The 16,298-nt window shown below is 48.2% G+C and overlaps 1 protein-coding gene across 4 annotated transcripts in view; it reads left to right on the top strand.

The window, feature by feature from the left end:
* Positions 1–16,298, top strand: part of Zc3h18 (zinc finger CCCH-type containing 18) — a 39,755-nt gene that overhangs the window by 22,397 nt on the left and 1,060 nt on the right. For 3 of the 4 annotated variants that reach the window (XM_048437446.3, XM_048437448.3, XM_085681838.2), the window contains 11 exons: positions 765–882; positions 2,326–2,594; positions 7,252–7,443; positions 8,194–8,319; positions 10,977–11,081; positions 11,388–11,531; positions 11,796–11,861; positions 13,512–13,672; positions 13,774–13,973; positions 14,426–14,519; positions 16,048–16,144. In XM_048437446.3, coding sequence (XP_048293403.2) covers positions 765–882; positions 2,326–2,594; positions 7,252–7,443; positions 8,194–8,319; positions 10,977–11,081; positions 11,388–11,531; positions 11,796–11,861; positions 13,512–13,672; positions 13,774–13,973; positions 14,426–14,519; positions 16,048–16,144 — 1,572 coding nt within the window. The remainder of the gene's footprint in view (positions 1–764; positions 883–2,325; positions 2,595–7,251; positions 7,444–8,193; positions 8,320–10,976; positions 11,082–11,387; positions 11,532–11,795; positions 11,862–13,511; positions 13,673–13,773; positions 13,974–14,425; positions 14,520–16,047; positions 16,145–16,298) is intronic. The other variant, XM_085681839.2, reaches the window with a different exon arrangement.

Raw genomic sequence — 16,298 nt, forward strand, 5'->3', positions numbered from 1 at the left:
ATTCCCACCTCTCTGGACTCCTTTGCCAATCTTGCCTTCAGTACCCACACAAACCTGCATGTGGTCACAGGTTCCACAGTATCCCAATGCTCAGGGAATCCTTCGATGCTTCTCTCCAGCTTTGGCTTTAAAGATGCTGCTGCTGCTGCTGCTGTTGTGTGTTGTGTTTTTATTTTTGTGTGTCTGTGCAATGATGTGTGGTGTGTGGGTCAGAGTGCCATAGCACCTGGGTGGAGAGTCAGAGGACAGCTTTGTGGGATTAATGTTTATGGTTTCCTTGGACCAAACTCAAATCTTCAGGCTTGTCCAGCAAGTGTTTCACCATCTGAGCCATCCTGACAGTCCTTAAAGTACTTTTAAGAATATGTTTTTAGCCAGGTGGTGGTGGTTCACTCCTTTAATCCCAGCACTTGGGAGGCAGAAGCAGGTGAATCTGAGTTCGAGGCCAGCTTGGTCTGCAGAGAAACCCTGTCTCGGGGGATGAGAGGGGCAATGTTTTTATCTTATTGGATACAGAAGATTTGTCTTTGTCTTCACCTGTGGAGGATCACGGGGCTTTTTCTCCCCAGATTGGCGTATACTTACAGTGATGGTGGGTGTCCTGATGCTGACAGCCTTGTGTTCTTAGCTGTAGATACCACTTGGTCATGGTGTTTTGTTTTCATCATGTGGGGTTGGCTTCTGTTGGCTTGTCTTTTATGTAGAATTTTTGCTGTGGCATTCTTAAATGATATGATTTCCTTCTTTTGGGCTCTGTTTTACAGACTTGAGCCTTATGCAGATCCTTATTATGACTATGAGATAGAGCGTTTTTGGCGTGGTGGACAATACGAGAATTTCAGGGTGCAGTATACAGAAGCAGAACCATATCATAACTATCGCGTAAGTATGACCCACATGTTAAAACTCTCCTCCTCCTTAGATGGGGTCTAACTATGTACCTTAGGCTAGCCTCAAATTCATAATCTTCCTGCCTTAGCCATACAAGCAATGATGTGTGCTTCCTCATCTGACGGCAGTGAATCCTTCCTGTGGTATATTTCCTGGGTAACAAAATGTATGATGCCGCAGTCCTGAATTTGAGACCATGTTGGTCATGTAGGGAGCCACGGGCTAAGTTTGTGATAGTCTGACATCTGGTGGCCTTTCTTGGATTTATTGTTTTTGCCGTGGTTTTGTAAGATTTGCTTGTAAGATATCAGTGCCAGTTTTCAGGAGACTATCACCCTCGTGAGTGTGTCCCTCTTGGAAATCTCCTGAGTAAAGTCCTCACTTGTAGCGCCATTCTTGCTCATCTAGCCTGCTGGTTCAGGATGTGCCTCTGACTGGCCTTGCCGTATTGCTGTGGTGAATATTCCTAAGAACCTAGTGTGTATAAAGACCTGTGCTGCAGAGTGCCCGTTCCATCTTCACAGTCAGCCTGCTTGGAAAGTCTGCTCTAGGAAAGGCTTATTAGGAGCCCTTGAGCAGTTATGTGCTGTCACACATAACTTATATAAGTTATATGCCAGCCCTGAACTGTCACAGCACCAAACAGATGGCATCCCTAAGAGCCCACTCCATATCAGAGAACCATAACCTTAAAGCTTCCTCCTGGAGGTAGGATACAGGGTACAAGTACCTGTTCTCTGTTGCGTCTAGTGGCACAGGTGGTAAGAATGGCACAGGAGTATGCACGGTGTCTCCTGAGGTCTCCAAAGGCCCAGAGCCTGTCAGCTGTGCTGTGATTGAACTACTTCTTAGGTTTTTATGTTGACTATTAAAGCAGGGAAACAAGTCACTGGCAGGCCATTGCATTAGGGGGTGTACACACTTTCTATAAGACATTGTTCGTTAAGAACTGTTACTGTGCTGTGGGCCTGCCCACGTGGATAACCATTGAGACCGCCATCCTAAGAATGAGCTGGTCGCCATGGAAGGGCTTGTAGTACAGAGTTCATACCAGGCTGGTGTTGGCAAAGTTCTGGATTTATTTGGTTGGGGGTAACTTCACTCTTCAGTTGTATGCATTCCTGTTTTTAACATGTATTTTCTTGTGCACGTATCTATGTATCTTGTGGTATTAGGAATTAAACCTTTCGACATACTAGGTCAGTGGCTTTCAGATAGGCTCTCACTTGACCCAGGCTTGCCTTGAGTTTAAGATCCTCTTGCCTTAGTCTCCTAGTGGCAGGTCTTTGCTGTCAGGCACAGCGAACTTGTTTTAAGGAAAAACTTGGGAATTAAATGGCCTCCTGAGAGCATCCTCTTGCCTGCTCCCTGTTTTCTCTGCACTTCTAACAAATGGTGTGTAATTTGGCATCTATATTTGGATTTTTAACCCAGGAACGGGAGAGGGAACGAGAGCGAGAGAACAGACAACGAGAACGGGAGCGGGAACGGGAGCGTGACCGAGAGCGTGAGCGCAGGCAGAGGGAGCGTGAGCGAGAACGGGAGCGTGAGCGGGACAAGGAGCGGCAGCGGAGGAAAGAGGAGTGGGAGAGAGAGCGAGCCAAGCGAGATGAGAAGGACCGGCAGCATCGAGACCGGGACAGGGACAAAGACCGGGAGAAGGACAAGGAGAAGCCGAAGCCCCGGTCCCCACAGCCACCAAGGTAGACACCCCAGTTCTCCTATCAGAGCATCTTGCCCTGTGGCAACAGCTCCTTGCTTTCCTGGACCAGCCTGCCTGTGTAGGACTTGGTGTGTGTAGAGCCGTTCACTGTGGGCTTTAGTCTAGTCCCCCCTCCTTAAATTGTATTTGCAGAAATCACTATGGTTGTGCCTCAGTTGCTTTTCCTTGGATTGTTGTCCAACATTGGGTTGCTGATCCTTTTTGACAGTTGTAGATGTGAACATTTGTGTGCACTTTTGTGTGTGAATATGGATTTTTTTTTTCCTTCTTCTTGGTTACTTGTAGGAGGAGCTTCAGGGTCATCTAGTAACTGAAGACCTGTCAGACCATTTTCCAAACAAGCCGCTTTCTCCATTTTTCCTGGCTCCTCAGTCCGTGGTGCTGTCACATCAGGGTGGATCTTCTGTATTTTCTGCAAGACAGCGGGGTTGGGGAGTGGAAAAGTGAGATAAAGAGTCAAAGGCAGTGTGAATAACATTGTAAACATCAGCATACATTTTAGGCTTGCCAACCACTTGAAACAATACAAATGACTTTATTTCTATTTTTTCTTTCTCTATGTAGCTCAGCCTTGAACTTAGGGTCCTTCCTGCCTCACAACTTAGGGAACTCCAGGCTTGTGCCACTGTGCCTGGCTACTTTGTCATTCTTTCTACCCATCCCAGAACACATGGGTTTGGATTAGACTACCTTTGCTATCATGGTTTCCAATTCTGTGTCTCTGGGTTCACTGGTTCATGAGTATGGTCAAGTACAATTTCAAATTCTAAGTCGAAACGTTGGATTGTGGGAAAGCCGTGCTCCAGTCCAGCACTTGGAGTTCAGGACTGGACTTGGATCTTCCGGTTTGGTCAGTTCATCAGTAATTTGAACTAAGTGAAGCACACAGACAGGATTTTGCTCTTGTATTTTTGTTTGGTTGGTTTTTGTTGTGGTGGTGGTGATGGTGGCTTTTTTGTTTGTTTGTTTTTGTTTTTTGAGGTAGTGTTTCACTGTATAGCTCTGAATGTCTTGGAACTAGGTATGTAAACCAGAGTAGCCTTGATTCTCCACCTGTCTCCAGAATGCTGGGATTAAAGGCATGTGTCACCATGCCTGCCTGCTCTGGGTTTTGTTGGTGTTCCATTTAATTGGCATGTGTTGGCCTTCTGTGTTTTTAGGCCATAGGGTGGAGAAATGTCAGTAGGAAATATTTACATTCCTAGTGTCTGGTGTTATATATGTGAGACTAGAAGAGAAGACCAGACAACAAATGGCAACTTTGGGAAGAGGGCCATACCATAAGAAGTAATGGTAAACCAGGGTAGAGAATACCTAGGACTTCTACTCCTGAGGCCCTTCCAGAGGGAAGAAGGAATTGCTGAGCTCAGAGGTTTTTTAGCCAGTAGAAGTCATCCATGTGTGGTAGAAAACATTAGCTGCTCACATGAGATGTGGGTATGAAGAGATGTGGTGGGTACCATCCACTGAGATGAGGGCACAGTGTATACACTGTGACCAGATGGGACAGTCCTGGGGAAATCTGTACAGTTTCCTCGGAGATAAGACAGAGTACATGCTCCGTGGGTGTTGGCAGATTGAGGCAGGAGGGAAGAATGAAGGGAAGAACCCACATGCTGTGAGTTCCCTCTTCCTGTCTTTATTGGATGTTTAACCCTCCTGATTTTAGAAGTGACTTTCCATCTATTGCTCTTTATTCTTTGACCCCAGACTTGGCAGCTGTCCAGGTTGGAGTTCCCAGACACGTGGGGTGGCTACTTTGCTCATCGGCAGTTTACTTCCTTGTGCCACCCTTGGCCCGTGTGCTGCCAGCCTCAGCATTGACTGGGGCTGCACAGCTGACCCTTGCCCTGCAGAGGCTCCGGTAGCCTTGAATGTGCGACTGTGCTGCAGGGAGGTAAGAGGGTGCTGCAGCTGCACAGAAGGTCAAGGTCAGAGATCACCTGTGCCCCTATTTTTTTCCCCACTTTAGAAATATCTGTAAATGGCAAATTTGTCCATGTCTAGCAGCTTCCTGCTGTAGTGCCTGATCAGCATTTCTCCCTTTGATGCGTACTACAGCCCCGAAACAGGCCACACACAGTGAGTGGGCTTTGGGGGCACCTGTGGAGAGGTGTAGTCTCCTGCAGTTTTGTGTTCTGCCTGACTTTCTAGGTCTGATGGGGTAGCTCGGTGGTTATGTCCCACTAAGAAGAGGGTTCAACACAGTTTTCTCGGGGTGTTTTGGGAAACAAAGATACAGCATATGTTACTCCTGCAGGCTCTAGGCGTGGACCCTCACTGCTCAGAGTGCAGCTTATGTGCCAACAGGGTAGTGTTAGTCTGTCAGCTCAACAGCTTGGCTATCGTCATGCATGAGCTTGATGATCATACATGTTCTCTGTTGCCAAACTTGTTGGCAGTGGTGGGCATGTAAGTGTTGTAGCTTTTTTCTCTAAATGTTACATGAGCATTTTCTTGGGTGAATTTGGTAATGAATTCTTTAATGATGGTTCATGCAATCATTCCTCCCAAAGACCCACCACTAAATACGGGGCTTATGTTAGATACCCCTGTCTGAAGCCGTTAGCATTTCCCACGGGTTCATCCATATAGCCTCTCATTTGACCTTGATTATCTGTAGCTCTGACTGAGGATCAAAAGCCCCCACCCAACCCACATCCTTCCCCATACTTGTAGTTCAGATTACCACCTATTATTTACCTACATACTTTGACTTTTTAAACTTCCAATATCTTTATTTTCTTTCTTGGTGATTGAACTCTTGGTACACACATGCTAGGAAGGCACTCTACCACTAAGCTAAATCTCTAACCTCTTAAATACCTTTTAAAGGAAGTTTTACGTTATTGCTATAAAACAAATACCAGATCACAGAGTCACTGGAATAACGTCTAAAGTTGGGTGCCCTATTGCCACTCTCTCACACATGGACATGATGGACAGCCCTCCTCCTTGGAAAGCCTTGAGTCAGCCAACTTAAATAAAGATGGTACCACTAATACCTAGGTTCAGATGCTTGCACTACAGGGATGAGATTAAGGTCTATCCACAGCACTGTCCTTCAACTGCTGGGTACCTACCTATCCTCATTGGGACCCAGTGTCTTATCTCTAGAGGTAGTGAAATCCTCTTGCTACAGAGAGGATTTCAGTACTCAGTTGCATCTAATGAAAAAGGAACTCCAGGGGCTGGAGAGATGGCTCAGCGATTAAGAGCATTGCCTGCTCTTCCAAAGGTCCTGAGTTCAATTCCCAGCAACCACATGGTGGCTCACAACCATCTGTAATGGGGTCTGGTGCCCTCTTCTGGCCTGCAGGCATACACACAGACAGAATATTGTATACATAATAAATAAAAACAAATATTTTTAAAAAAAGAAAAAGAAAAGGGAACTCCACACTTACCAGGTTATTCCTCCTGTTTCCTTTCTGTGTGGGAAGGCTGCACTGGGCAGATGACCTGTGGAGAAGCTAGTGACCCTGGTGTCTGTTTCCTCTTAGTTTGGATTTTTTGTTTGTTTTATAATTGTATTTTATGTGTATGGTAATTTACCTGCATTTATGTCTGTGCACTACATGGTGTGCAGTGGTCATAGCAGCCAGAAGAGGGTGTCAAATACCCTAGAACTGGATTTACAGTTGCGAGCCACTAATGCTGGGATTATAAGCAGCTGATGTTCTTAACTACTTACAGTCTCTCCAGCCCCTCATCTTAGTTTTTAGAATGAGAATATTTAGGAAGTATAAAGATGAAAGCCTCGATCCAGTGGCCGATGACAGGTTGATAAGTTCTCCTTCCTGTATTTCTTTATAGATAACACCAGATATACCAGGGGCCTTAGCTTTTGGGTTGGGGCTGAGATAACAGCAGCACAATCTGGGTATCACATGTCTTATGGGATAGGCTTCAGCACTGGGTATTGCTCTCACCTAGGCCCTCACCAGGAAATGGTACTGGTACCTGCCATTGGCAGGTGACTAAATAGTATCTCTGAAAATATAAATAGGCAGGGTTTTTATTTCCATGGTGGTAGTGCAGCAGCCTTACTTGATGCGCTTTTCTCTAGCCTCTCTTGAGCACTTGAGGCAGTGCTGTTAGGGAAGGGAGCCTGGGATGGTCATCTTTCCGTGCGCTAATCACGAAGTTCCCTGTCTGCAGCTGAACCAGACTCTTTAAATGTAAGGAAAATGTAATGCATAGATGCAACTTTTTTAGTTAACGAGCATTTGAAAACATAGTTATTTTTGTTGCTTTAGTTTCATGAGTACTGCATACCTTCTTTGTGCCAACACTAGAAATAAGCATGTTTGAACCAGGTGGATTCCATCTCTGTTTGACAGTACAGTCAGAAAGATAGAAATAAGTGATGGCAACCCTGAAAGTACTTGCAGTTAGACTTAAAAGAAAATGGGGATGCTCCCAGAAAAAAAAAAAAAAATGGCTAAGATTAAGACCATTTCTGGAGGAAACTGAGATTAGAAGGTGCGCTGTGTTACCTCTTCATCTGATGCTTTCTTCAGGTATCCCCAAAATAAACTGTCACTGAGTGTTCTGGCTTTCCCGTCTCTTTCTCAAAGCAGCATTGCTGGGGGAGGGTGGCAGCCCGAGGATTGAGATCTTCTCTATGATTCCAGCCGTCAAGCTGAGCCACCAAAGAAGGAGACCGCCTCTGTGGGGCCACAGGTGAAGCGAGCCGATGAGTGGAAGGACCCTTGGCGCCGATCCAAGTCTCCCAAGAAGAAACTTGGTGTGTCAGTCTCCCCAAGCCGGGCACGGAGGCGTCGCAAAACCTCTGCCTCATCAGCTTCTGCTTCCAATTCCTCCAGGTACCTCCAGGGACCTGTCGAGACAAGTGGCTTGTGGATACGCACTGGCGCCAGTTTCCATGTGTGTGGTCACTGCTCAAGGACAAGACAGTAGGGTATTAGGTGGTCACATCCCCCAGAACATATAAGAGTAAGTAGAATGAGTGACCCAGAATGGTATAGACACTACTGTGACTGGCTACTGGAGTCATACATTCAGATCCTGTGGAAAAGGCACTAAGTTGCTGACAGAGGAACTGCATACTCTGTTGACTTCCAGCTTCTCAGAGAATTTGCCTTTATAACTCTGAGCTCTAGTGTGAATGCATGGTGAAGTGAGTGGTGGGTGATAAGAGCTGTGTCTCCCTGCCTGAGGAAGGAGTTCCAGGTGGAGTCTAGGAGAAACCTGAGGTGCTAATAGGAGCCAGGAACACAACCACGTGAATAGTAGATTCAGCTTGAAAACTCACTCTGGCTGAGTCCAACACTGAAACTAGTCTCTGGGTTACCCAGTAACCATGGGTATGCCCAACACACCCCCATCCCGGGCTCTACAACATTCCACTGTGGAGTGATGGTGCTACAGAGTGTCTGTAGGGATCTCATGATCATCTTTTCTTACTGGGTTGCTATACATGGTTTTGTGAATGTACTCATGTCTCTGTAGCCATGCTGTGACTCTGCACTAAAGGAGTGGTGGCTCAGCACAGCCCAGTGGGCAGTAGTGAAGGTCGCCTCTTCACTGCCCCTACTCTGTCCATTGGCCCACAGGTCATCTTCACGGTCTTCATCTTACTCTGGCTCTGGCTCATCCCGGTCCCGGTCCCGATCTTCGTCCTACAGCTCCTATTCCAGCCGCTCTTCCAGACACAGCTCGTTCTCAGGAAGCCGGTCCAGGTATGTCCCAGCCTGCTGAACTCCTAGCAGGTACAGTGAGGACAGACATTCTGGACAGATCAAGTGGTCCTGTTTGTCTCTGTAAAACATGGCAGGATTCCTGGATACCTGCTTCCAAAATGGTTTTGGTAAGCTGCACACTGAGAAGCCGTTTGGGCTGAGTCGCCAGTCAGCATACGCTGCAGGTACTGGACACAGGACCTGCATCTATATGGTCTCTGTTGAGTCCGGGTGTGAATATGCAGTGCTTCCATCGTCCTAGAAAGCCTAGGAAGGTCAAGCAAGCTTTTGTTGAATTTTCCCCATTGAAAATAGATGCTTCCAGAGCTTTAGACAAATCCTATCAGCACATAACACTGTGCATTCAGCTTGACCTGCCCCCACAGAAACAGAATGGCTTGAGGGGCAGAGAAGTGCTCAGTGGTCCAGCCCTGAACTGAGCTGATGCTCCATTGTGGACCCTCCCTGCACTGTCATCACCATAAGCTCTTGAGAAAGGTCAAAACTTTGGCATGGCATTCAGTAAAGCTAGTAGGGTATGTGGGTAGATGGAATTATCTTAATCCTAGTTGTTAATTGGTGCACATGAAGACTGGCAGTCCTCTGCTTTGAGACATATTATCTCTAGGTATCTTTGTGGGAATAAAATGTTTTGTCTTCCCTTAGTGTAATCTGGTGTCCCTTGCAATGTTCCCCTTCCTGGCATATGGTCTTGAGTTTGTTTGTTTGTTTGTTTGTTTGTTTTAAGGAAATTTTTATATTATTCTCTTTTATAGGGCAGGGTTTCACTGTGTAGCCCTAGCTAGCCTGGAACTTGCTATGTATTAGGCCAGGCTGGCTTCAAACTCCCACCTGTCTCTGCCTCCAGAGTGTTGGGAATAAAGAAGTGTGCGATCCCATCCGACTGGTGTTGCTTTAGAGGTGATGATAGAGGGGATTAGAAAGCAGTTCTGAGAGCTGCTAAGGCTGTCTCATCTGATGCTCACTAATACTATTGTGGGGTGTGAAATAAATTGCATGTGGACCTATTTTTGTGGACATTGAGACTCTTGAAGAAGCAGACAACCAGGATGAGGTGTGTGGAGGCCATCCATAGGTGTGCTGGCATAAACCACAGAGTGCAAACATTGACAGGTTCCCTCTGCAAGTGTCAGCATGGAGGGAGGTATGCAGCAGAGAGAGGTGGCCGTGGGCCTCAGGGTGGGGAGAGCAGGGAAAACCAATGGGAGCCTCTGAGACATAGATAAAGGTCATATGGGTACTGTATAAAATATGAGACTAGAGAGGTAGAGAATACAGTGAGCCTTTGGAAATTTTGAACTTTATATAGAAAAGGTTGTATGTGTGATCTTTACTCTGAGCAAGCAGCTGACAGTATGGCAGAAGGTATCAGGGAAGAAAGCTCTGTGCCTATCCATGCCCTGAGGTTGGGACACTTGGATCAAGGCAGCAGCTGGAACAGAGTAGAGAGGGAAAGAACTCCGGGTTTCACTTTGCAGGTGTTTCTGACCCTTCCTGGTAACTCCAGCACAGAAAGCAGGGAGTTGAGTGGGTCCCATTGCAGGCAGAACACGGGAGGGTCTTGTAGATCTACCCAGGAAGTATGAGGTGGCATTTCAGGGAGCTGCTAGTGGGGTGCTCCACCATCCTATCAATTGCTCGGAAGCTTCATCATCATCTCACTATTGACCATAAACTTCTTAGGTATTTCCCACAGGATGTGTGCCTTTCTCAGTACCTTAGCCTCCCTAGAGACCTAGAATGGAGTCCCCACCTAGGGGCTCTGCAGCTGTCCTTTTTGAAGTTCATCTGTAGTAGCCCCTCGCAAAGCTGCACTCAGGAGGATAGGCTGAGAGGGGAGAGCAGTCTGGCAGACTGCCTCGGGACCAAAGTGTCTTAGAGGGGCCCTGGGATGCACTTTTCCTGGTTCCCACAAGGTGAGGAAGTAAGTGCAAGGCCACAAAAGTGAATTCTTGGGCACCTTCCTTTGAATATGGGAGCATGAAGAGCTGTAAAAACCTTACCCACTGCTTGCACCATTCAGCTAGAAGTAATAGGCATCCTGTGTGATGGTTTTGAGTAGGCAATATGGGCCAACCCAGTTCCTTTCATCCTCTTGACGGAAGAAGTGTGACGTCACTGTCAGCTCCATCCTGGAAACTCCGCCTAGACCCAGCTCCCTTTCCCAGGCTCTTTGTCTACCCTGCTGACACCTGATACTTGTGTGGAAATCATCTGGTCATAATCTCCTCCCAACTATACACTCCCTTTTTATGTGATGCTGTCACTGTTTGGGGACCTCTGTGCCTGTGCCTTTACCTGCCAGCAAAGTGTTTGGGACCCTCACCAGTTCTGCCACCTCCCAGCTACTAGGTGTCTCAGACCCCACACTTTAGCCAGAGACATGTTTACCCATTGGCCCCTGGCTAAAGCAGAACCACATACCCTCTCTTGGGTACAAGCACCTAGTCCTGCACACAGCACTCACTCCTTCCTGAGACTGCACGCTGCCCTTCCGTTTCCTCCTGAAAGTGTGTTTTATCAGATGATGAAGCAGCTGAGCTTAAGCCTAAGTTCTCCGTGGATCAGGACCATTTCCTAGGGGTGGGCCAGCTCCAGCCAGTGAGACTCCTCCTCACACTCTCTTTGTTCCCCAGGTCCCGGTCCTTCTCCTCGTCCCCATCCCCGTCTCCCACACCTTCCCCACACAGACCTCCAGTCAGAACCAAGGGGGAGCCGGCCCCGCCTCCCGGGAAAGCAGGGTGAGTCCTGAGCCCCCTCAGGTCGCTATGGTGCTCCACCTCGGTGGGGTCTCCAAGGCTTCCAGCCTCTTCCACTATCTCTTCCCATCCCATGCTTGGACTAGAGGTGAAGCAGCCTCCAAAGGGCGACAGAGAAGGCTCCCAGGAGGTGGGCGGAAGCACGGGCTCAGCACCTAGACTTGGGTCCCTGTGGCATGGACCTTGGCACTTGTGTGCCATGTCCGAACTGCAGAGCCCTGAGATATGGGTGCATTGAGCAGGGACCCTAGTCCTATCCTGCCTTGACCTTGTGCCTCTGCCTCACAGGGAGAAGTCAGTAAAGAAACCAGCCCCACCCCCAGCCCTACCACAGGCCACCAAAACTACTGCTCCTGCCCCTGAGCCTGCCAAACCAGGAGATCTCCGAGAAGCCAGAAGGAAGGAGCGGCAAACCAGGACTCCCCCAAGGAGGTGAGCTTGTGAGTTTATGGTAATCCTGGTACAGTTCTCTTTGTCCTTGGTGCTGCCTGGGAGTAGATGCTAATGCTTGGTGCTGCCTGGGAGTAGATGCTAATGAAACCTGGAGCCTAGGAGGCAGATGCATCACCAGGGAAGCATCAGGAAACAGTAGCCCAAGCTGAAACATATCTCAGGCCCATGACCAGCCTGGTGTGCAGGAAGGCTCTGCCTTAGCAAGGGCTGCCCCTGGAGTGAACTGTGCTACTTGTGTTGCAGGCGGACGCTCAGTGGCAGTGGTAGCGGCAGTGGCAGCAGCTACAGTGGCTCCAGTTCCCGATCCAGGTCAGTTGCTTGGTCCCTACTCCCTGCTGATCTTTTTTGCCTCACCAGCCATGTTAGGGACTCTTCATTGTTCAAGGACATATACTCAGAGTGAGTATAGCCTCCCTTCGCACAAGAGCATCTAACCCTAGGAGAAGAGGCCTAGACTGGTACAACCCAACTGGACAAAGTGAGGCCAGCCCCAGGATCTCTCCACACTTTTCCCGAGAATAGACTGAGTGTTCTCTGGGCCTGCTAATCCCTAGGCATTTGGGAGGAGCCTTAAAGTAGACCAGGAAGGGTTTAGAAGATGGAAGCAGCTTGGTGTTCTTGGAATCTTGTTGCCATTTTCCCTCCATTCTCAGGCATCAGGGCTTTAAGCACTTGTCCAAGGCTTCAGTGTCTGTTCAGTGTCTGGACTGTTTGAAAGACCTATGGGATTTTTGTTTGGTTATTTTTTAATTTATATACATTAGTGTGCATTTAATTATGTACATTTTGCCTACATGTATATCTGTATGAGGGTGTCAGGTATCCTGAAACTGAAGTTACAGACATTTGAGAGCTGCCGTGTGGGTACTGGGAATTGAACCCAGGTCTTCTGGAAGAACAGCCAGTGCTCTTAACCACTGAGTGGTTTGTGTGTTTTTAAAGCTAAGAAATGCTTGACTCTTCTGTCTTTTTCCTGCCTCTGTTCCTCTATTCTGTGATGACCTTAGGAAGAGCTGATTGGTGGTGTTATACGCTGCACTGTCCCAAAAAACAGAACCGTCATCTACTCTCTCCGTCCCACCCCACCCCCCAGCCGCCCCGCCCTATGTTTGCTGTCCCTGACAGTGAAAGTGTCACTACTTTTTTAGTTTTTTGAGACAGGGTTTCCCTCTGTAACCTCCATGGCTGTCCTGGAACTTGCTTTGTAGACCAGACTGACCTCAAAGTTACAAAGATCCACCTGCCTCTGCCTCCTGAGAGCTGGGATTGAGGGCATGCGCCACCACCACCCGGTTACCACTACTTGTTTAATTTACTGTCATCCAAAATTTTTTGGTGTGGTACTAAAGGTGGAAACCTGGATGGAACCTTGCATTTTGCTCAAGTGCTCTACCCTGAGCTCCAGGGTTTTGGTTTTGGGTTGAGAGACTCCCTGTGTTGCCAGATAAGCTTGAACTGCTGGGCTTAATCAGTTTTCCCAGGAAGCTGGGACTGTAGGTGCTCCAGCACAACTGCCAGCTGCCGTCGCACCTTTTGTACTGCTTTTGAAGTATTAAGATAGGGTCTCACTATCGAGCCCTGGCTATTCTGAAACCCACAGAGATCTGCCTCAGCCCCTCCAATTACTGGGATTATGGATTGTAGCTGTTGTGCACCATCAACTTGCTTAAAAGTATGTCCTTATCACCATAGGAAAGGGCTCGGTCACATTTCCCTTACCAGAATAATGTCACCCAGTTTATTAAGTAGAGACCTCAGCTCATGACACAGCGTCCCCCTTCATTGTATAGTACCTCTGAAAGGCCCCTGAGATCTCTTGCTCTTGATGTGTATTCCATAGACATGGAAGGAAATTGGGTAAAGACAAGCCATAGAGACATCCCCCTGTCATCAGCCTGTAGCCCAGCCATTTTGCAGTCAACATGGGGCTGAAGGGCACAGCTGTGTTTTTGTGTCTAGGTCTCTGAGTGTGAGCAGCGTCTCCTCGGTGTCCAGCGCCACCTCAAGTAGCAGCTCAGTGCACAGTGTGGACTCAGAGGACATGTATGCAGACCTGGCGAGTCCTGTATCCTCAGCCAGCTCTCGATCCCCCACCCCTGCCCAGACCAAGAAAGAGAGAGGTATGCAGGGCCTTGCCCTGGGGGTGTAGGATCAGGGGTGAGCTTTAAACAGACTGTTTCACTGTTCGTGTGCACAGGAACTGAGGGTTTGTTGTTAACAGGGAAATCTAAGAAAGAAGACGGAGTAAGAGAGGAAAAGCGAAAACGAGATCCATCCACGCAGCCACCCAAGTCCTCTAAAGCTCCAGCAGGTGGGAAGTCCTCCCAGCAGGCAGCGACACCTCAGCAGGCAACCCCTGGGCAGCCCCAGCAGGGCTCCTTTGTTGCCCACAAGGAGATAAAGCTGACCCTGCTGAATAAGGTGAGACCAAGGGGACAGGCAGTAGTGGTCACCTGGGCCTGCTGCTGGGTTCCACCTGCCCCGAGCTGAGAGAGGCCCAGGTGTCTCAAACATGCACCAGCACAGTCCAGAGGTTAGCACCTCAGCATTAATAGTTCATGTGCCAGTCCTGAGACAGCAGGCAGGCAAGCCTGGGTTCTCTCATCAAAGCTCCACACATGTCTGAAAGAGCCAAGGCCTGACATGTTGGGGTCCTTCATGGCGTTTCCCTATACAGCACAAAGGATCCCATCACATGGTCACAAGGACCACAGAACTGCTTTATTGGTGGGGCTTAGGAGGGCGGGCAGGGCCAAAAGAAGAACCATGGGAGCAAAGACCCATTCTCCAGTGACAACAGATCGACCACCACCCTCTTCCTTGCCTAATGACCACCCAGGCCCTACCACCCTTACAGTACTGTGCTGTTTCAGGCGGCTGATAAAGGAAGCCGGAAGCGCTATGAGCCATCAGACAAAGACCGGCAGAGCCCTCCAGCCAAGAAGGCCAACTTGTCCCCAGACCGAGGTGAGCCTCCCAGGTCCAGGGCGTGAGACATACCATGGGGTCAGATGAGCCAGAAGGCCCACCTGCAGGGCCTTGAGAGTGCATCTGTTGTGAATACTGGAGCGCCTGAGAGCTCCATAGCGCTGGAGACTGTAGCTAGAGTTGCATTTCACTTTTAGATAAGCTCAGTAGACCAGGCTTATGAAACTCATGATCCTCCTGCTTCAGCCTCCGAAGTGCTAGTATTATAGTTGTATACCACTGTGCATGATGAGAAAGTGGTTTGGTTTGGTTTGGTTTGGTTTGGGTTTTGTTTTGTTGTTTTATTTTGTTTTTCGTTTTTTGGTTTTTCGAGCCAAAACTGACAAAAGCTGTGAAACTGTTGTGTGCTGGCTGGAACTCTTTGTAGAACGGTGTGGCCTCAAACTTACAGAGACACAGAGATCCATCTGCTTCTGTCTCCTGAGTGCTGGGATTAAAGGCGTGCACCACTACCACCTGGTGATGAGAAAGTTTTCAAATCTTTATTTTAAATAATAGTATGGGAATGTAGCTCAGTGGTAGAGCACAAGACCCATGTTTGACCCAGCACCATAAAAAGTTACTGATAATAAGCCTTTGTATGTGACATGCAGTGCAAAACTTGTTCATGGTGAACAACCCTTCCAGTACAAACAAGGACAGGAATGAGGGTGGGGGCGTGTTAGTAGAGGGCTTGAATCATTTGTTCCCCAGCATCATATAATGATACAGTGTGTGCGTCTGTAATCTCAGCACTTGAGGGGTGCAGGCAGAAGAATTAGAAGTTTAAGGTCATCTTTTAGCTACACAGAGTACCAAGCCATCCTGGGCTACATGAGACAGCATTAAAAGCAAAAGTCAAGGGCAACAAGCGTGTGTTGGTTCTTTCTGGGGAAGTTCTAACACCCAAAGTCTTATTGGGGTTACTATTGCTGTGATGAAACACCATGACCAAAAGCAACTTGGGGAGGAAAAGGTTTGTTTGGCTTACACTTCCACATTGCTGTTATCATGGAAGGAAGAAATGACTAGAACCTTGTGAGCAGAGCTGATACAGAGGCTGTGGAGGGGTGCTGTTATTGGCTTGTTCAGCTTTTTTTTTTCCTTTTGGTTTTTCGAGACAGGGTTTCTCTGTGTAACAGCCCTAGCTGTCCAGAAACTCGCTCTGGCTAGGCTGGCCTCGAACTTACAGAGATCCACCTGCCTCTGTCTCCTGAGATTAAAGGTGTATGCCACTACCGCCCAGCTTCTGGTTTTTGTTTATACAAACACACACATGCACACATATGGAGAAATGTGCCAGCCATCCTGACATTGTGACTTTTTTAACGGACCTCGTGGAATGCCCAGGCTGACCTTAAACTTACTATGTAACCAAGGACAACATTCAACACCTGATCTTCCTTCCTCTACTTCCCAGTGCTAAGATTATAGCAAACCACACCTGGCCACCTTGACACTTTGGACCTGGGTCCTCTGGTGACCCCAAATACAAAACAATGGTTTCACTCTCTACCCTGTTGGCCAGGTTCTCGGGACCGGAAATCAGGGGGAAGAATGGGCTCCCCAAAGCCAGAGAGGCAGAGAGGCCAAAACGCTAAAGCCCCTGCTGCCCCAGCAGACAGGTAAGTCCCTGCTCTTATCCAGGACAGGCCATAGCCTTTAACAGTGTGGAAGACCTGGGAGACTGGGAAGAACAAACAGACAAGAGACAGAGCAGTCCCAACCCACTCCTCTTAAGAACCCTCAGGCTCAACCTTAGCACACTGCTCAATCCCA

The sequence above is a fragment of the Myodes glareolus genome, chromosome 22 (assembly GCF_982192425.1).
Source record: "Myodes glareolus chromosome 22, mMyoGla1.1, whole genome shotgun sequence".
NCBI classification, from domain to species: Eukaryota; Metazoa; Chordata; class Mammalia; order Rodentia; family Cricetidae; genus Myodes; species Myodes glareolus.